Raw genomic sequence first — 20,286 nt, forward strand, 5'->3', positions numbered from 1 at the left:
AGGTATTTTTAGAATTCAAGGAGACACTTCAGCCAGGCAAAAGCCCCTGAAGAGGGCCAGAGTAAGACGTTGTGTCTTGGGGAGGATTCTGAGGACCAGGCAGAGAGACCTGGGATGCTACAATTAGCCCCCTGGGCCTGAGGTTCCCCACCCCTGGCTTAGTGCATGGGAGAGATTGTTAGGATGCTTTCAATCCAATCTTAAGTGAGAGCGCTGCCCGCAAAATTCTGCACGAATCCCCAAAACCTCTCCAGGGTTTTTCACCATTGAGGTTTATGTACTCTGTATTTCTTCCCCCATCAACAACAAAGGCACTGCCATTTTGGTTCCTCCTTCCCTGGAAGCAGGCACAACGCTTCCCTACCTACCCCTAGTCCTGCTCTTTCATCTCTCCGGTACACCCCCCCCCCCAGGTTTTCCTACCTCTGCTAAATTGTGGAATGTTGGAGGCAGGGAATGGATTTGGAAGCCTCCTGAGCTGCTTCCTGATCTCTGGAAAATTTTGGTGCTGTTCTAACGTGTGGGATGAGACAGTTTTTGAACAGGCTCTTATAAGCTCAGGAGAAGCCTCCAGGGCCCTGACTTCCTGCATTTTCTTTCCTCCACAGCGGCCATGCAGCAGATGCTGGCCGAGACCTATAAGAACAAGCTCCTGCAGGTGGCTTACGAGTCACGCCGGCAAGATCTTGTCAACCAGACTTGTTCCAGGTACTCCCAGGGAGAATGGGGCATTTCTATGCTTTGTGGGGAGGAGACCATATTTATTATTATTATTATTATTATTATTATTATTATTATTATTTAAAATCCAACCTTTCATCCAAGAAGCGTAATGTGCTTTCCCTCCACTTTTTATCCTCACAACTGCGAGGCGGGTTTGTCTGAGAGAGAATGAGTGGTTCAGGCTCACCCTGCAAGCTTTGTAGCTGAAGGGTGATTTGATCCCGATTCTTCTCCCACAGGCTGACTTTCTGTCCACAACACTGTGCTTGTAGAAAGGGTGGTGATGCTGTTGTTTTTATTTGTGTGTGTGTGTGTATTGCTGTGATTAACAAGAAAAAGGTTTTATCCATGAGGTGAAATGTTTCTGCTTTCACCTCACTAGCTGCTCTGGCTGGAAAGGCGGAGCAACCAGTGGCTTAGACATTTCGATTCTGAGGGCTGCAGTCTGTCGGACTTGTCAGTAGCAGCAGTAGAAATTATGCCACAGGATTAGCAAAGAGCGCACTGGCCACCACATGCCCTCAACCAGGAGAACAACACCAGCATCACTTAGCTTCTGCAAACGAAGCCCTTCTGAACGTTCAGTCTCAAAGCTCTGTAAGTGCCACTTTGGAAACGGCAGGCTTTCGTTTTTAGTGGAATAGCTGGCAAAGGTGGAAGCTGAAATGTTTTGCCACATAAATAGAACCTCTGTTTTGTTAATCACAGCAACGTATAGATTATGTGAGTGCAGGGGTGGGAAACCTCTGGCACATGGGTCAGTCTAGGGAGTCTAATTTGGCCCATGATGCCATTCTGGTACCTGTTGATCAGCTGACATCACTTGCCATTTAGAGCGATTGGAAGTCTGACATGGGGGTGTGGATGGGGGTGGGGGGTCCCTCCATCCCCATGTGCCAGAACCCAAGAACACCATTCTCACACTGGCCCTGCTAGAGTAAGCCAGAAAGGTGGAGGGAGGGGGGAGGGGGAGAGAGTGTGTGCGCTTGGGATATTGGCTCTGTTCCCTAAACCCACTGGAGTTAGTTTGGTTCCGTCCTCTGACAGGCTTTGATTTTTTCCAAATGTACTGATACTAGTGGCTCCTGTCCTGACAGCCTCTAAAGGTCTTCCAAAGCGCTTCTCACCCTCAGTTTGCCTCTGTCTCCCGAGAGGCAATGGTGGTAACCCTTGGAATGTTTTCTCTTGTAGCCTAGCCAAGATGGACCAGAAGTTCCAGCAAATCCTAGCTTGGCAGGAGCTGGACCAGAACAAAGCCATCAGCCAGATCCTACAGGAGGTATTTTGCTGGATATGGGTGCAAAAAGGGCAGCACCTCTGTATGCAGGATGGGAGAGGGGGAGCCAAAGCAAAGTATGGCAGGGGGAGCGGGAGAATCAGAGCTGTGGACTTGGAAGGGGCACAAAAGGACATCTCGTCCAACCCCCTGCAATACATACCAAGTCCATCTAGCTAAGTTGTTAGCTCTTTCTGTGCTTTGGACCCAGTTTACTCTTGGAGCACTCCTGGGTGGGAAGCATTCTCAAAAGAGTTCCCTTGCCCCTTTTCATCACAGCCCACCACTCTGTTTTGGCTTATATACACAGTGTTTTCTCTCCTGTTCTGAAATAATGGTTTCAATGTATGAGTTGCCTCCTATGAAGCCATTATGTTTGGGACTGATAGGAGTTGTGGTTGAAAACGTCTACAAGTAGGCAAGGTTTGTGGCAACTGGAGTAAATCTTTAGGCGATTTCTCAAGGCCCACAACAATGGGGGCTGATGTTATTCCAGTTGGAACATGTTCCCCAACTGGCCAGGTGTGCTCTCGTGAACTTGCATGCTCTGTTTTTTCAGAGTGATATGCAGAAGGCTGCATTTGAAGCCCTCCAGGTGAAGAGGGATCTCATGCACTGCCAGATCAGGAATCAGGTGAGTGGAAGTCATGGGTCTGCAGGGACTGGGATTGGGTGGGATGAACAGTTGACAGTTTCTCACATGGTCCAGCTTCCTTCTCAAAGCCATTGGAACAAGGGGAGCTCTCTGGGGCTCTGGACAGCGGAATCCTCTCCCTACCTCCCTCAGGCCCAGGAAGGTCTGCCTCATCTCGGGGGGGGGGAGGGGCTCCATTTGCATTTCCATCCCACGGCAGCCCATGAACAGCATGATCTCCATTATTACAGTGGTTGTCGTGTATAAGTTTCTTCATTCATTTTAATTTGTTTCTGACCTGCTTGTCAAATCCATTCCGGCCAACATGGAACACATTGCTTCTTAAGGTCAGGCTGTCCCCCACCAGGGGCAGTGAGCTGTTGCCAGTGGTTTGAGGTGGTAGAGTTTGCAAGGTTGTCGGCGCTATCCCCCCACCTGACCCTTAGCACTTGGCTAGCTGGGGTCCCAAGGCTTTTTCTTCTGCCCAGGGAGAGGGTTTCCTGAGAGGTGCTGGTGTTTGTGGTCTTCCCTCTTCTCTGGTGGCTTTGCTGAACTGTAACAGGCTTTGGAATCTGCATCCGGTTTCTCTCAGAAGCCTCCTGGATGCTCAGTGGCTCACGAGTGATCCTAGGCTGGCCAGCTAACTAGTGGGAAGAGCCATAGCAGAGTGGCAGAGCACCTGCTTTGCATGCAGAAGGTCCCAAGTTCAATCCCCAGCAGCATTTCCAGGTAGGGCTGGGAAAAGACTCTTTGCCTACAGCCCTGCAGAACGGCTGCCAGTCAGTGTAGACAATCCTGAGCTACAGGAACCCAACGGTTTGACTTGGATAAGGACGCTTCCTATGTTCCTAAGCTACCTCCACTTCTAGAGTGAAGTGGGGCGTGTCTTTATCGCAGGGCTGGGGCAACCTGTGACCCTTCAGCTGTTGCTGGACTCCCAGTTCCCATCAGCCAGCATGACCAGTGGTAAGGGACAATGGGAGTTGTACTCTGCCATCAGCTGGAAAGCCACAGCTTCCCCCAGCCCAGGTTTATCTCAGGTGTGTGAAACCTTGTGGCTCTCCAGATGTTGCTGCACCACAACTCCCATCACTCCTCTGCCCCGACTGTGCTTGCTGGGGCTGCTAGGAGTTGTAGTTCAGCAGCATCTTGCGGGCCAAAAGTTCCCCAGCCCTGCTTTAGCTGAAGGCTTGCACCTGGCCTTTGAGGAAAGAGCACCTCAGTTCCCACGATAAGATTTCCCCTTGGTTTTAGGAGAGCAGGGTATTTCATCGTGATTTGTCAGGGGAGGTGACTAAGCTGCATTTCCAAAGACTCTTTGCAGCGGGCTTTGTTTATCCCCACATCTCTAGCCAGGGTTGATGAGAGTTGTGGTCCAGAGCATCTGGGGGATTTCAGGTGGGTGAAGGCTGTTCTTGAGGATCCCACCTGCAGTTTGCACACCACAGTGTCCAGCTGGTCACCGTGAGGACTCCCTTCCCCAGAATGAAACCCCTCTTGGCCCCACACCAGTTACAGGCAAGGAGGGTTCTGTGGGAGAGACGTCCAGGTGCTCAGCTTAACTCTTCTTGGGCCAAATGAGGGCTAGAAACCACAGCGATGCAGTTATAGGACCAGGGTGCGAACAGCAGAGAGTGGAGTCCTTCCTGATGCAAGTAAAAACCAAACAAACCTCCCCCTACCCTCCTTGTTTCATCTTCTGCCTAGATTAAGTTAATAGAGAGAGAGTTACTGCAGCTGACCCAGCTGGAGTTAAAGAGGCAGCAGTTGGACACAGAGGCACTGCAGGTACGTCAGCCTCTTTTGGACCTCTCCCTCGGCTCACGTTCTTCCCGCCCTGCTCTTCCTTCTGCTTTCTGAGGTGTCTTGGTGCTCGAGGCAGGAATTTGGGGGGTGGGATGGGGGGATTCCCTGGTTCCTGCCTCCTGGGGCTTCATTTAGCACGCTCTGCAAACGCTACTGCTTTTGGAGACCTGGGGATCTGTAGGAATAGCCTGCTGTAGTGTTCAGAGGGGCAAGTGGTGGGTGGGCTGGCAGGAAAAAGACATTGAGATCTGCTGAGCATTCCACATTTTCTGCATTTTTAAATTTGAATTATTTTCTTTCTTTCTTTTTTGCTGGTTTTGCTTCAGTGTGTTTTATTTTGTTTTCTTGGTTGTTCTCAAATCTCCACTCCAAAAGCAACATCCCCAAAGAGCACGCCATCCTCTCCATTTGCTCTCCTCAGCCAGCGGAGGACAGGCTGCATTAATCACAATTAGTATCCCTGCTTTTATTTTGCAAGGTGGGGGAAAGTGGTGGGTTGGGGGGATCCAAGCAAGGTTCTGGTTTTCAGAGTTGCAGAAAGATGTTCGAAAGTGGGGGGTTGGTCAAAGCCTGCTGAAATCTCTGAAGCCAGGGCAGGAGCTGAGCAAACTGAGCAACGCTTTGCCCCGTGGCTAGCAGAACAAATGGAGTGATGCAGAATTTCGGCTTCCATCCACTCAAGTGAGGGCAGAGAATTTGGGAGTAGCCAAAAACCATTTGGGGGACTCCGCATTAGCCATCCTTGTTGTAAACCAGGCGAGAGAGAAACCTTTAGGGGGGCCCAGAAGTTGGTGGACTGCAGCTCCCATCTCCTCCTGGCTGGAAGCCCTGCTGGCTGCTGGGGCTGCTGGAAGTTACAGTTCAGCAACATCTGGAGGGCCACAACAAATTGCCTCCCCACCTGCTTTAAACAAACCTCAAACAGAAGGTTCTGTATGAGGGTGAGGGAACCTCTGGTGCTTTTGTGACCCAGCTTAGCTCCTTTGAATCTCTGCTGCTGCATCTGGAAGTTGGGGAGCAGGCAGTGGAATATGGAGATGGGGGGAGGGTGCATCCAGGATGGTCCAGGTCGAACTTCAGACCCTAGAGCTAGGACGATGTTTGCACGCCGCCTTCTAGCCTTGGGCGTGGGGAACATTTTACAGCAGCGCTGCTTCATGGGCAGCCTTCCAGGGACCAAATGCCAGTGGTGGGTAGGTCCAGAGACAAAAGTGGGTGGAGCAACTGGTGTGACTCTTTGTTCAATGTGCTACATTCGAGTAGCGGGAAAAGTCAGAGGTTCACACGCAGACACCTCCCTCCTTCTATCTCCATCAAGGCAAGCAAGAAGCATTATATCCCAGTTCATGGGCACATCCTGGGGTGGGGGGATGCAGCCTGGGGAAATAGGGCACGGCTTGGGGAGAGTCTCAAGGGCCAGGTAAAGACACCTGGAGGGCTGCCTTCAGACCCCAGGAGGCCTATGGTTCCCCATTGTGGATGCAGGCTTGAGCATCCCCCAAAAGGTGGCTGGAGCAGCCTCTGCTTTGGAAGGCTTGCACTAAGAGGAAGAGCCAGCTGCCTCCTCTGAGGGCAGCCACTTCCACTGCTGCACAGTCCTCATGGTGCATGCTTCCTAATGCCTGTGTGCTGCGTTTCAGGAGGCAATCACAGAGCAGCGGCAAGCCCTCACCTACCTGCTGCAGCAGCTGCTGAAGGAGAAGAGGCAGCGGGAGGAAGAGCTGCAGGCCATCTTGGTAAGGAGACAACTCACCTGTAAGCGGGGCTAATTCTCTCTCCCACTCACACACACAGGCTCAGCCTTCTGCCCGTTTCCACACCTGGTGGCTTTGCCCCTCTCTCAGAGGTGCTTTGGAGGAGGCCAGGTGTCAGGCTACACTCCTGGAATCAGCAAAAGCTGCACATGATGATCCTTTGTTTGCTTGTATATCCCACCTTTTCCCCCAAGAAGCTGAAGGGAGGCATGCATTTGAACCCTGGTCTCTTCCAGATCCTAGTCCGACACTCCTAACCACTACACCACCCTGGCTCTCTGTTTTTCTTCCTTGCAGAGGGAGCTGGAAGCTAAGAGTGAGACAAAGCAAGAGAATTACTGGCTGATTCAGTACCAGCGGCTTTTGGACCAGAAGCCCCTTTCACTCCGGCTGCAGGTGACTGGCTAGCAGAAGTGCTGGGGTGAAGAAGGTTGTCTCTTCCATGGGCTTCACTGGCTCTGGCAGCCCCTTATGGTTCTGGCCTCCTCTTTCACCTGTGGCAGGTTCCAGGCTTCCTGGGTCTGGGTTTCCCAGTCAAGAGGCCACCTGGCAACACTGCTCTCCTTTTTATTTGAAGGAGGAAGGACTGGAACGGCAGCTCGTGAAGCTCCTGGCAGACCTGTCAGCCGACCAGTACACGCCCGTCTTTGCACATCACCGGATCTCGCTCAAAATGCTAAGCGCCATGGTCCCAAGTGACTTGGCCAAGGTACGTGGGGAAGGTTAGAGCAGGGGTGGGGAACCTCAGGTCCAGGGGCTGGGTGCTTCCTTTAGGGCCTCTCTGTTCAGCCCTCAGAACTTTCCTCTGGGCTGCACCATTGGAGCCTGGGCATGTGGGGTGCTTTCTCCCCCCCCCCCCAGCTTCAATCTGCCCTCACTCAGCCAACCCCCACCTGCATACCTTCTCACAACCAGTCCAGGGGGTGGAGGTGACACAACCTCTCACCTTCACCCTGCTCTTAAGTCTCAGGGTTGCTCCTTGCAGGGAGGAGGATGGGGACAACCTTCAAATGAGTTGATTCTGCCTGCGATTGGCTCTGGCTGTGGCAGGCATGAGCTGGCTCCGCCTACCGTTTGGGCTCCCTGCCAGTCTCGATGGGCACCCGCCACTTTTCACTGGACTGGACCGTAATTTGTACTGATATAGAAGTTCCACACACAGTGAAATGGATAAAAGTAAACCTGGGAGAGAACCATGCTGTTCAGAAGGCTCCTTTCTGCGCTCTGCCATTTGCTTATGTCCTCTTCCAGATGGGGATCACAGAGACAGGCCTGCAGCACTCCATCATCCGGAAGGCCCGAGAGATCCACGCCGTGGCTGAAACCATCCCAGGTAACTTGCTGGATCCTCTCTCCTAAGGACATAAGCTGCCTTGTATAGTTGGAGCAGAGATTGAGGTTTGGCACAAGCTCCATTCCCCTCGCCACCTCTCATGAGCTTGTTGGGAGAGTGGGGGTTTGGCATTCTTCCACTGACTTTCAGCCCAGCTTATCAGCAAAGCATCCACTCTGCATAAAATTGCTTGTTCTCAGTGCCCAGCTCATTCCAATTACTTGCAGAGTTGCTGAAGCCTACAGAAGAGGCAGAGCTTGCTGCTCCGGGGACCAGCAGAGAGCCCCCCACCGCCATGGCTCCTTCTGCCCCACCACCAGAAGAGCACCGCTGTGAGTGTGTGGTCTGCATGGAGCGAGAGGTAGGTTGACCTCCACCCAGGAGTTTTGAAAGCTTAACCTGCATGTCAGGCAGAGTCAGTGATCCTCAGAGGCATCAGGGAATTAGCGTGACGCAATGGAATGCTACTCCATCTCTATGCCACGGCTATAGAAGGCCTTCCTAAGACCCATCAGTCCTAATCTGTGATGTTTCTCAAGGCCTGATCCAGCAGGGATCCTCTGATGATGTTCTTATCTTGTGCCTGAACTTGCTTTTTTCCTCCTCCTTCCCATCCTTTTTTCCTTGTGTGTCATGTCTTAGATGTCAAACCTGAGAGAAGAAACTGTTTTGTTTGTCAGATGCTCTGGCAGGCTTTGTTGTGGAGGTATGGGGATGAGGATGAAGCGCAGGATCAGAATGCTTTGGAATAAAACCCTGATCTCTGATGACATGTGTGCAAGGGGGAGGTAGTTAGGAGGCCCTGCTGTTGGTAAGAGCTGTGGTCCTAGCATTTGCCTCTTCCTCTTCTTTCCCCCCCAGGCCCAGGTGGTATTCCTGACTTGTGGCCATGTCTGCTGCTGCCAGACCTGCTCTGAGGCCCTGAGCACCTGCCCGCTGTGCCGCAAGGATATCGTCCAGCGCATCCGTCTTTTCCACAGCGGATAGCCCCACATGGGGACAGCGTCACTCCCATCATGTGCCCGCTTCTTCCCCCTCAACCTTGCACACTGGGTTGCCAGGGGTGGGGTGGGGTCAATGGTTCTTTTGGTGTGCTGTGTAGGCCAGTCCGGGATATGCACTACCTCCTTGCTCTTTGTCTGCGTAACCATCACCATCCTCTGCTCACAGAGCATGGCTGCAATTCTCCCCCTCCCCAACTCTCAGCTGTTGGCTTGTAGCTGCTCTAAGGCCAAGATGGAGGCACATCTCCGGGCTGAGGGCAGAACAGTGCTTGCAGTTCCTGAAAAGCTACTCTCACGTTTTGGGGAACAGGCAAACACCACATCTTCTCTGGCAGCCTGGCAGGGGTTATTTAAAGATGCCAGTCCCAACCTATGGGCAGAGTGGGTTCTAGGAGCTTCAGTACAGGAGAAGAGAGTCCATATATATATATGTATGTATTTCTGTGGCTGGGTCTTAGGCCACTACTGGCTGAGCTGTAGCAGCACCCAGTGGAGCAAAAGTGCCTGGAAGCTGTCCCATCTGTCACCCTGGGAGAGAGTGGTTGGTGATTCCCAGCCATCCAGCATCCAGCTCCCAATCTAGACCACTTTGAACTCTTTCCAGGCCAGCGTTTTAAAGCTGCCACCCCCAACCTGGTGCCCTCTAGCTGGGATGACTGCATTAAGGACCCCAGAAAGGGTGGGTGGGTAAGTCAAGCAAGAGCCCTGGTTGGGTGGAGGTCTCGTCCCACCCACTACACGTTTTTCGCTAGTGGAGTATGTGTGTGTTTGGTTCATCATCCCTCTCGGTTCACTGGTCAGTAATTGACCTTGATAGTCTGCCAAGGCAACATCTCCTCCAGAAGAAACCAGCCTCCACCCGGTTTTGCTTGGCAGGTTTCCTGGCAGGAGAAAGTGGACACTCGTATTTGCAACTTCCAAGAAACAGGCCCCTGAGCCTTTTTCACTGCCTGACCGCTCACTCACATTCATCATCCTGTGTTCTCTTGGAGCCAGGTGAGTGAGGAAACCTTTTGGCTTCTTCTGGCATTGCTGAACCACGACTCCCAACTTCCTCAGCAAGTGTGGCCAGCACCCAAGGATTATGGGAGTTGTAGTTCAGCCACAACAGGAGGGCCAAAGGCTCCCTACATCTGAACTACATGACAGCCAAGAGGTGAGGTCTGTCCTTTTTCGCAAAGTCAGCTAACATGATCAGCAGTACAGTGCTTTATTCTATCAGTTTTCTCCAAAAGGATCCGCAAATATTTTATAACTAAAAGGTAAAATGCACCAGAAGAATGAAGTGTTGTTTTGCCTTCCAGGAAGCCTTAGTCCCAGTGCAGGTGTGGAGATTCTTTGCCACTCCAAATGAGACTGAATTACAACTCCTGTCATCATCCTTGGCCTTTGGCCATGCTTGCTGGGCCTGAGTGGAGCTGTAGTTTAGCAATGTCTGGAGAGTGTAAAGTTCCCTCACGCTTACAAGGAAAACTTACAAGGAAAACCAAGAGGGGAGAGATTGGCAGAAACCTTATGTAAGGGAGGCCTTGCCTATGCCTGGTCATGGAGGCTGTGCCTCAGTAATCCGTCTCCACCTACCTACCCACAATTCCTTGCTCAGGGTGATTTGTTCCCCTTCCAGATAAGGGATAAGGTGCCTTGAGTCCCTGTCAGGAGAAACAGCAGGGTACAAATATAGAACAGAACCACAGAATTGTAGAGCTGGAAGGGACCCAGAGGGTCACCTAATCCAAACCCTGGCAATGCAAAGATCTCGACTAGATCATACACGACAGATGGGCATCTAACCTCTGCTTTAAAACCTCCAGTAAAGGGTGAGTCCACAGCGTACTGAGGGAGACCATTCCACTGTTGAACAGCTCTTAAATGTCAGAAAGTTCCTCCTGATGTCAGTCTCTTTTCTTGAAGCTACTGGTATTTGTGGGGGCTGGGTTTTAATAGGTAGCAGAGGATATATTAATTGCAATATATCCCTCCACACACCCATGTTTGTGGGCTGAAACAAAATAAAGCATAGGAATTAGTCTATAGAACTTTGTTTTGAGCAAGTCCAGCTAACAAAGTAAGCTGGATTCCCCCTTCTTACCCCACTTAAACAAAAAAACAGGCAGCAACTTGTAAAGTAAGATTTACTTACTTTATAATCATGCATAGGTTCACAGCAACAGTGGCAGTAAAAACCATGCAGGCAAAATACGGTATATTTACAGTATAACCAGCTTCATGCATGTGCCTAAAACTCAAGCTAGCAGAAGCATGTCTGCATCCATCACTAGTCAAAGGGAGGGCGAGAGCTACATGAAGTACTATATGCTTCCTATCCAGGAGAGGAACGGAAACAACACCACACAGCCAATTATATTTCTATGGTCTGAGTATCTGCCTTTCAGTAATACACCTCTGTGGTATTAACCGCTTCTCATACTAACTAGCAAGAATGTGCACTTGTTAGGTTTGTCTAGCAGACAAACATCTCATGTGGCTTTTGCAGTTTGCAGATGGCTATAGTATCTCCTCTCAGTCTCTTCCAGGCTAAATGCACCCAGCTCCCTCAACTATACCTCATTCAGCGGCATATGGAGGGCCAAAAGTTCCCCACCACCAGGTTTCACAACCCTAGTTTGATGTTTCTGGGCTGCAGCATGGGATTGTGCTGGCTTCACCCATCTCTCACATGCTGCTGTGCTCCCATTGCCACCACATCTCCAAAGAACCCCGCTGAGAAATCAGGGGCAAGGCCAGACAGACCTGTGTGGCAGTTGGTGTGCGGTGTGGGCAGCACAGATTAGTTGGGGGTCTGGGCCCTCCCAAAGCAGTGAAGGAGAGATGGGTCACTGCCTGGGCATTTGCTGTGGGGTGAGGAGCACAGCAAGGCCTCTAGGGAGGGTTTCTCAGTCTTATGCCTTGGGGTCTAGTTCTGTGGGATTGCAAGTGGTAGGCCATGGGGTGTGAGGAGCCTGTGGTCCCTTAAGCTGTTGCTGGACTCCTACCCCCATCAGCCTTAGCCAGCATGGCATGGCCAACAGCAAGGGATGATGGGAATTGTAGTGCAATGCACTCTAGAGGGCCAAAGGTTCCACAGCTCCATGTCAGGTGAGCCATGCCTCTTCTTCCTATACTCCTCCCACCTCAAGACAAAACCAATTAGTTTTGCTTCTGAAGAACAGACCTTATAGGGAAATGTTTGGTGGGTTGCAAATAAATAATAAATTATTATAATGTTATTTACCAGTCAATGGGTCGGTGCTTCAAAATTGCCTTCCCTTCCCAGTAGGAAGCCACCCTGAGGCCTGAGTTCGAATCCCTCTACTCACAAGTTCAGGGTGCCTATGCTGGGACCTTCACTTTCTCCCAAAGAACTTTGCACACTGTTGCCCTTTTCGGTGGGTGCAGAGAGGATTTCTTTCACCCTCCACCCACTCACAGAGCCAAAATTTGCAGAGGTGCCCTGGGGGAAGAAGACACCATTACAGTGGTACCTCGGTTTACGAACTTAATCCGTTCCGGAAGTCCGTTTTTAAACCAAAACCATTCTTAAACCGAGGCGCTCTTTCCCTTATGAGGCCTCCCGCCACTGGTGCCCTTCCACCATTCAGTTTCAGTTCTTAGACCGAGTTAAAGTTTGCGAACCAAGACACTATTTCTGGTTTTGCGAGTTTGTAAACCAGACTGTTCTTAAACTGAGGTGCCACTGTACACGTAAATCAGATATAGGCCTATGGCCCACTTTTGCTTTGCCCTTGGTAGAAAGGATCATTGGCCTCTGCCAGGGACTCAGGCAGTGGCTTAGCTGGAGCAACGACCCCTTTGCCATCATTGCACGTCTTGCACGAATCTCTGTTTCCCCCAGTGTTGGTCTGTTTTTATGTGATTGTCTCACATGTATCCAGCAGAGAAATAAAAACTGGGTATGAAACTCAAACTGCATTGTCTCTTCCTGTTCCCTTAGGGTAGACGGATGGGCAGGTATCCAATGGTTGGCAGAACCCCTGGAACAGATTTAGGGGACACACTGTGCAAAGGGAGGGGGAGAAGTTCTTGAACATGCATGAAACCTTGTGCTAGCTGAATTAGTTACCTAGTGCTACATTGGATGCAACTGCAGAAAGAGGTGTGTTTGAAGTGGATCCCAAACTTTCCCCCTGTGGACCACTTGAAAAGTGCTGACAGTCTCAGTGGACCACTTGATGGTCTTCCTGCCTGCTGTAGCAGCTGTAATGCACAGTGCTGTACATTTTTGTTGTGTTTTTTTGTTGTATTTATATTGCTCCTTTTGTTTCTTGCATTGTATTTTATTGCATTTCAATTTGAATTCAACCTGTGTTTTATGGGCCAACTGAATGAATTTCATGGAACCCAGTTTGGGAACCCTTGGCTCAAAGCTGCAGCATTTTATGGGATGATCCATGAGACTGATAGTGAGGCTGAACCTTAAATGAATAAATAGTTTCATATTGTAAAAAGGGAAAAAGAATTATTTATTTCAGAGCTGAGGAACTAGCTCCCCTTCCCACCTCCCTGGTCTACCAGAACCAGAAGAGATATGAAGAGGGAGGAGCAGACACAGGCATGTCAGCAAAGTCTCAGATTGCTTTAAAAGAATCCAGGGAAGGAGGAAATTTAGGCAGCCTCAGGGGCATGACCTATTGAGAAGAGTTGCTGTGCTCATTAGGCCTGGTATCCCGAGCAGGCCTTTTTTCTTCTAATAAAGAGTTAACTTCACTTACTCCGTATGATTTCTTGCTGGCTGGCTCGCTGAGAACAAACTACCACAGAAGGAGCATGGTGTGTCCTCCACCAAAGGTACTACCTCTCCTCTAACAACCACTACACTAATAACACACACACAGGTACTGTCCAGGATTCACAATGGCACCCAGCATCCAAACATCAATGAAGACCCCCCCACACACACCTTGAGCACTCCTGAGCTGAATCTCGCGATCATATCTCTACTTGTGGCTGAAGATATGCCACAAAACGGGCAAAGTCATGCCAAACTGAAATTTCAGTCTGCCATCTTGATTCAAAATGGCACCCAACATACAAACAGCAATAAGGTCTGCCGCCCCACCCTAGGAACCCTCATGCCAAGTTTAGTATTATAAATGGAGAGTTCTCCAATTGTATAGAGGGTAAATGGGCAAACCATTTCCCAAAGTATCAGTCAGGTCAACATATTCCTCCAGCATGACATAGAAAAAGTCTTGGGGGTAGGGTGGGAGGGAGAGTTGGACTCCCCAGAGTTGGAATTAATAGATGACAGAAAAAGCCAGTGTCTTGTCAATTTCATTTAAAATCTTGACTCCCAGCTTTTGGGAGCAGGAAAGAAGGGGTTGGGAAGCTGCCTCAAAGTTGCTTGACCACATTCTCCCAGTTTTTCACGCTTGGTTGGGAAGCTGGACTGTCCTCTTTATTTAGGTGCCAAACACCACCAACTGCCCTTTGCCTCAGGTCCTCACTGCTGTTTACACAAAGATGCTAAAGTTGTCCTCCAGCCAAGCCACTGAGTACAACAGTTGCAGCTGGGAAACGTCCTCCTGTCAGCCACAAAAGAATAATGCTTACTTAAGGGGTGTGTCTTTTTTTGCCTGGAATGCTCCTCGTTGCTTGTGCCCAATCGATGTGATTTAACTTTCCAGCAGTTGAAACAGGTTCATGAGGCCAAATGGCACACTGCCCCACCAACCTCAGACTGCTCTCAGCCTGTCCCCACCTGCCTTCCTCTGCTCTCCTCTCTCAATTGACCTCCATCTCCAGGGCACACCTCGTGACATCACCAGGGACTGCCTTTGCATCTCAGGTTTGGGCCCTGTGTTAGTGGGAAATGGGAAGGGGGGTGAGATACCTCCCACCCTTCACAAGCCTTGCGACTCCACACCATGAGACAAAGATAAAGAGTCTCCACTGCACACCAGCAAACAATTCACTCACACACATACCACACACGAGGTATTGAGGTATTTCTCTGCCTTTTCACCTGTCAAACCAAATCCTCTAGTGTCAAGAGAAAACAACAGCAACATATCTGCAAAGGCATTGCATCTGCAAGGGAAGCTCAGCTCAGGCGTCTCTGACTCCCCGCTGGGCCCCAGGTCTCCAACAAAGGAAAACAAGGCAAAGTGTCAATACCAAATGTAGTGATTCACTGATAAATGTATTTATGTGCTGGCTCAATGGGAAAACTTTAGAAATTCATCGGAAATCACTCATTGTATCAATCATCTCAGTTCCAATGGCATTTAGGATCCAGGGAAGTGAGATATAAGGGGAGGGGTAAGTGAGACCACCATAATCCCCGAGATGTACAGACACATCTGCAGGGCTTTCCAAAGGAGTCATGGCCAGTGATATCCTGCCCCAAGAGTGTCAGACAGATATCCAACCACCTCAGTCACTATGCCTATCCATCCTATAGTGGGATGAAGCCAGACAAGACAGAGGGGTGTATTTGATTTGACTCAGGGACCAAGGAGCTGTAAATACTTTCCTTGGTACTGGAATGGGAGTAGGTGTCAAAGAGTATATTTGCGTGACAGGGGTATGCCTGGATCTCAGGTTCTACCTGAGACCACACCTTTTCTGTGACAGATCTATGATGTCTTAATGATGCATCCTGAGATGTTTTATGGGAAACTTTAAAATACGGATGTAACTATTGATGGGGGCTTCTGGCTGCTTTGTCTTTGCGGCCGTGGGAAGTCTTGTTGCAACAAGAAAGATCAGGCCTACTGGCTGCTCTTTTGTTTCTATCACCTGGCTAAAGTCTCTTGCTTGTGACGTTCAACCTGAACCTATGGGAATCAAGGTTAGGTGATTGTGGGGTGCTCCAAGGACTCCCTGTTACACCTGAAATGGAAGGGTCTGGAATGTTCCTGAACTGGCAACCCTGGGGAATAACCTTTGCTGTTATGTAAGTTTGGAGTGTGTGACAGGTGGGGTATGTGAAAGAGAGAGATAGAAGCTGCGAAGCTCTTTGGTACGATAATTATAATGTTGGAAGCAGGGCTTTTTTCAGCTGGAACTTGCTGGAATTCAGTTCTGGTATGTCTCAGGTGGGCACCATCACTGACAGAGGAAGGGGGGTGCAGTGGGTGTGGCTTTCCCCAGGTGTCATCCCCATAGCTGTCAACTTTTCCATTTTTTAAAGGGAAATCCTATTATTCCGAATAAGATTTCCCTTTAAAAAAGGGAAAAGTTATAAATTGGACAGGAAAATTGGCTTCCAGGTGGAAAAGTCAAAATTAGAAACAGAGTTGTTGGAATCCAAAACTAAGAATTTGTCAAAGATGTATAACTTGCTGTTGAAATGGAATACGCAGGATGAAACAGTCAAATCAGCTATGATTAAGTGGGCACAAGATATTGGTCATAACATTATGTTTGCTGACTGGGAACAGTTGTGGACCACTGGTATGAAATTTACGGCATGTAATACCTTAAAAGAAAATGTTATGAAAATGATTTATAGGTGGTACATGACCCCAGTCAAGCTTGCAAAAATCTACCACTTGCCTGATAACAAATGTTGGAAATGTAAAGAGATTGAAGGTACTTTCTTTCACCTTTGGTGGACGTGCCCAAAGATTAAGGCTTTCTGGGAAATGATATATAATGAAATGAAAAAGGTATTTAAATATACCTTTCTTAAGAAACCAGAGGCCTTTCTCCTGGGCATGGCCGGCCAATTGGTGTCAAAGAAAGACAGAACATTTTTTATGTATGCTACAACAGCAGCAAGAATACTCATAGCAAAGTATTGGAAGACACAAGATCTACCCACCTTGGAAGAATGGCAGATGAAGGTGATAGACTATATGGGATTGGCAGAAATGACTGGCAGAATCCGAGACCAGGGAAAAGAGACGGCGGAAGAAGATTGGAAGAAATTTAAGAACTATCTTAAGAAACATTGCAAAATTAATGAATGTTAGAATGATGCTGGTTTAGAAATTAAGTGGATTACAGTTGTAAGGATTAAGTTAAAAGAAAAGAAAGGTTAAAAATTAGATAAATTTAAGGGTGAGGATTTGCTGAATTAAAATCTGAAATGGGAATGCAGAAAGGGGAGGTATGAGGAGGTCGGAGAAGTAAGTTATAAGAAAATAAGGGTTTGAAATTATACTTGTTCTTTTTTTGTTTGTGTTTGTTTGTATTGTTGTGTTTGTCTGTATAATTTGTGAAACTTTAATAAATATTTTATAAAAAAGGGAAAAGTTGACAGCCATGGTCATCCCTGAGGGGGGGGGGTGACATCTCTGTGCCGCCTCCCTGGGATGCTTCGCTCTATCCCTGTGGGCGGCTAGCCCTGCTCCAGGGTTCACAGCATGTGCTCCAGGTGCTGGAGCAGCTAGCTCTGCCTCTGGGCACCATTGCCATTCTAAGAGAATGTGGGAGGTGCTCATGGTGAGTTCTGGCACATCTTTTTCTAGAAAAATAGTACTGGTAGCAGAACCTCCAAGTGTCCATATTTACCAGGAACGTGTGGGAATGTTCAGGGAGGTAGGAGAGGATATATTGTTTAATGATATCCTTCCTAACCTGTGTTAGCAAGTTCTATATTTTAGCAAAGTTTAAACATTCCACTTTAAACACACAGCAGAAGAAGAAGAGAAGAAGAGTTTGGATTTGATATCCCGCCTTTCACTCCAGGAGTCTCAAAGCGGCTAACATTCTCCTTTCCCTTCCTCCCCCACAACAAACACTCTGTGAGGTGAGTGGGGCTGAGAGACTTCACAGAAGTGTGACTGGCCCAAGGTCACCCAGCAGCTGCATGTGGAGGAGCGGAGACACGAACCCGGTTTCCCAGATTACGCGACTACCGCTCATAACCACTACACCACACAGCAGTTTGCTTATTGCAGGCTCGTCTGAGCCTCTCTATATAAGATTCCTGGTAAGATCCCTTATTGTCCCTCTTAAAAAGAATAGACACAACAATATTATTAAAGTAGTTTACTCACTTCATTCAGTTCACAGTTGGATCCCTGAAGGCAGACTTAGGTTACAAAAGTGTGTGTGTGTGTGTGTGTGTGTGTGTGTGTGTGTGTGTGTAACTATCCAATAAGGGAGTTAGTCCCAAGTGACAAGCAGTCACTTCTGCTCGCACGTAGAGAAACAAAAATAGAGAAGAAGCAACAGAAGGAGGTGTGCTCCCCTGTCCAGGTTAGGCCACGCTCACCTCTAGTGACATGCAGAGGAAGTTTGTCCCAGCTCAGGAGGAAACAGGAAGCATCCCCTAGTATGTTCATTCTAGGAATGTTGTACGAAACGAGTTCTGGGAGAGTCCGTTGGGAGTTGTGGGTAGGTAGTTGGTTGGATTTAATGGGTTGGCTGGTTGGGAAAGGCAGTTGGTAATAGAGAGACAGTTAGGGCAGTTGGTCCTTGAGTTTGGGGAGGTAGCAGAGATTGAGAGAGGAACATAAGAGTAAGAAAGTAAAGAGGAACACCGTTTGGAATGCTGTAAAAGTTTTGTTTATGTCTGAAATAAAATACACTCTTCTTTATTAATTGAAAAGCTGACTGAGACTGAAGTGATTTTACCAGGAAGGACCTGGTTGGTGGCAGCGGATTAGTGGTGTACGGGTCAATAGTCCGTGAGACGACCGGGGGCTCCGTACGAACGCCACAAAAAAATCGGAACTCCCGCCCCGATCTGGCCACAGTGATCCATGCGACGGTCATCTCCAGGCTTGACTACTGTAATTTGCTCTACGCGGGGCTGCCCTTGAAGCTGTCCTAGAAACTCCAGCGGGTGCAGAATGCTGCAGCGAGGCTCCTCACGGGGTCTCTGCCATGGGAGCATATTCACCCAGTGCTTTTCAAGCTGCACTGGCTCCCGGTGGAGTACAGGGTCAGATTTAAGGTGCTGCTTTTGACCTTTAAAGCCCTTCATGGCCTAGGACCCTCGTACCTACAGGACCGCCTCTCCCGGTATGCCCCACGGAGAATCTCAAGGTCCATAAACAGCAACACCCTAGTGGTCCCGGGCCCTAAGGAAGTTTGATTAGCTTCAACCAGAGCCAGAGCCTTTTCAACTCTGGCTCCGGCCTCATGAGACCAGGGCCCTGCAGGATCTGATTTCTTTCCGCAGGGCCTGTAAGACAGTTGTTCCACCTGGCCTTTGGCTTGGAGCCAATTTGATTCCCTCCCTCCCTCTCTTTCTTTTTTCTTTTCCTTCTCCTCCTGCGATGAGGCTACATTTTAATATTTTAATGTTTCAATATTTTAATGTATTTTAATTTTATTTTTAAGTTGTAATCATTCAACTTCTTTTTATTATTGCTTGTAAGCTGTTCTGAGCCCGGCCTTGGCTGGGGAGGGCGGGGTATAAATAAAAATCATTATTATTATTATTATTACTTGAATGCTATGTGTTTCACATCCCACAGAACGTTCCTAATTTAGAGAAGCCATCCTGGTTTCTGATTTGATGTTGGAATGTCCCACTTTTCCTTAGGACGCCCCTATTTTCATTGGAGAAATGTTGGAGGGGATGGAGTTATCCGACCCCTGAGCCATCTGAAGGCAATCCTGTATAGGGAAGTTTGTTTAATGTTTTATGATGCTTTTATATATGTTGGAAGCTGTTCAGAGTGGCTGGGGCAACCCAGTAAGATGTGTGGGGTATAAATAGTAAAATTATCATTATGGAATGAGAAGTCCCTATTTTCATCGGAGAAATGTTGGAGGGCATGTGGTTGAAGGAAGTAGCATGCTCTTGGTTTTTTTAAATCTGTGAAGCAATGTGATAGGAATTTTATGGTCTTAGATATATGGTAATGTTCATAAGTGTACCAACCAAGCACGTACATAGATCAGCACAGGAAGACCACCTGGAACCATTTTGATTCCTAAACTGAGTAAATGTTTTCTTTACAAGGTCAAAGTGGGAAACCTCCCCATTGTCTCTTTCCTCACAAATCCTGTCTTAAGGGCACATTTAAGATATGAATAGGGTGTGAGCCTGTGGCATGGCCCAGGAACTAAATATTTTAGCACTACAAAAGAATGGCCAGGCTCCCCAGGAAATCCAGTCAAGTAACCTGCCAGACAGGAGATAAACAAGGACAAGAGAAAAACAACATTTAAATTTCTGTGATGTAGGTGAGATGTATCTGAGGGGTGGTCTTAGGTTACACCCCTTCTGTGATGTATGCATAATGTTTCTGGGGGTGGTCTTGATCTAGAGGATGGGAATTTCAAAAGTCTTTATAAGCCCTTGCACAGCAATTTTGGGGGTCCTCTTCCTCTCCTGCGTGTGAGGGGAGTACCCTGTTGCAACAGATCAATAAAGATCAAGCTTACTAGCTGCTTTGCTTCTCAATATTCTCTGGTTGGCCTCTGTTATTTTCTCCTACCAATAGGGAACCTATGTAAGGACTCTAGGATTACCCCATAAGGGAAAAGGGCAATTTTTGTTTACAACAGCAATGAATGATATTCCTAGGCTGGCATGCCTCAGAGCCAGTTCCCAGCACTGACCCCACCCCAGCTCCATGGAGAGAGATCCCTTCACAAACAAAACAAGCTGGTTTCTGTTAACAAGTCATCAATTAAGGATTAAAGTTCAGCCTTGGTGTCACTTTGGAATACAAAGATCCCGCCCTTATCTGCCAGCCAGCAGCCCTCAATTAGCACACTGGGGCACTGCCCTTGGTATTTAGCTGGGTCAGAAGTCTTTGAAAGCCACCTGGAAGGAGTCTCTCCCTGGATTCTGAACTATTTGAGCTGATAGACAGGCAGAGGGCTCC

General features: G+C 48.6%; 1 protein-coding gene across 5 annotated transcripts in view; it reads left to right on the forward strand.

The window, feature by feature from the left end:
• The window catches only part of LRSAM1 (leucine rich repeat and sterile alpha motif containing 1), a 29,969-nt gene extending 17,514 nt beyond the window's left edge, over positions 1-12,455 (forward strand). For 4 of the 5 annotated variants that reach the window (XM_081179535.1, XM_081179537.1, XM_081179534.1 and 1 more), the window contains exons 16-25: positions 609-708; positions 1,915-2,002; positions 2,559-2,633; positions 4,341-4,421; positions 6,080-6,175; positions 6,491-6,589; positions 6,771-6,902; positions 7,445-7,526; positions 7,754-7,887; positions 8,388-12,455. In XM_081179535.1, the coding sequence (XP_081035661.1) occupies positions 609-708; positions 1,915-2,002; positions 2,559-2,633; positions 4,341-4,421; positions 6,080-6,175; positions 6,491-6,589; positions 6,771-6,902; positions 7,445-7,526; positions 7,754-7,887; positions 8,388-8,513 (1,013 nt within the window). In that variant the 3' untranslated portion in view covers positions 8,514-12,455. The remainder of the gene's footprint in view (positions 1-608; positions 709-1,914; positions 2,003-2,558; positions 2,634-4,340; positions 4,422-6,079; positions 6,176-6,490; positions 6,590-6,770; positions 6,903-7,444; positions 7,527-7,753; positions 7,888-8,387) is intronic. The other variant, XM_081179538.1, reaches the window with a different exon arrangement.
• The last annotated feature ends 7,831 nt before the right edge of the window (positions 12,456-20,286 follow it).

The sequence above is a fragment of the Podarcis bocagei genome (genome assembly GCF_964188305.1).
Source record: "Podarcis bocagei genome assembly, chromosome: Z".
NCBI lineage: Eukaryota > Metazoa > Chordata > Lepidosauria > Squamata > Lacertidae > Podarcis > Podarcis bocagei.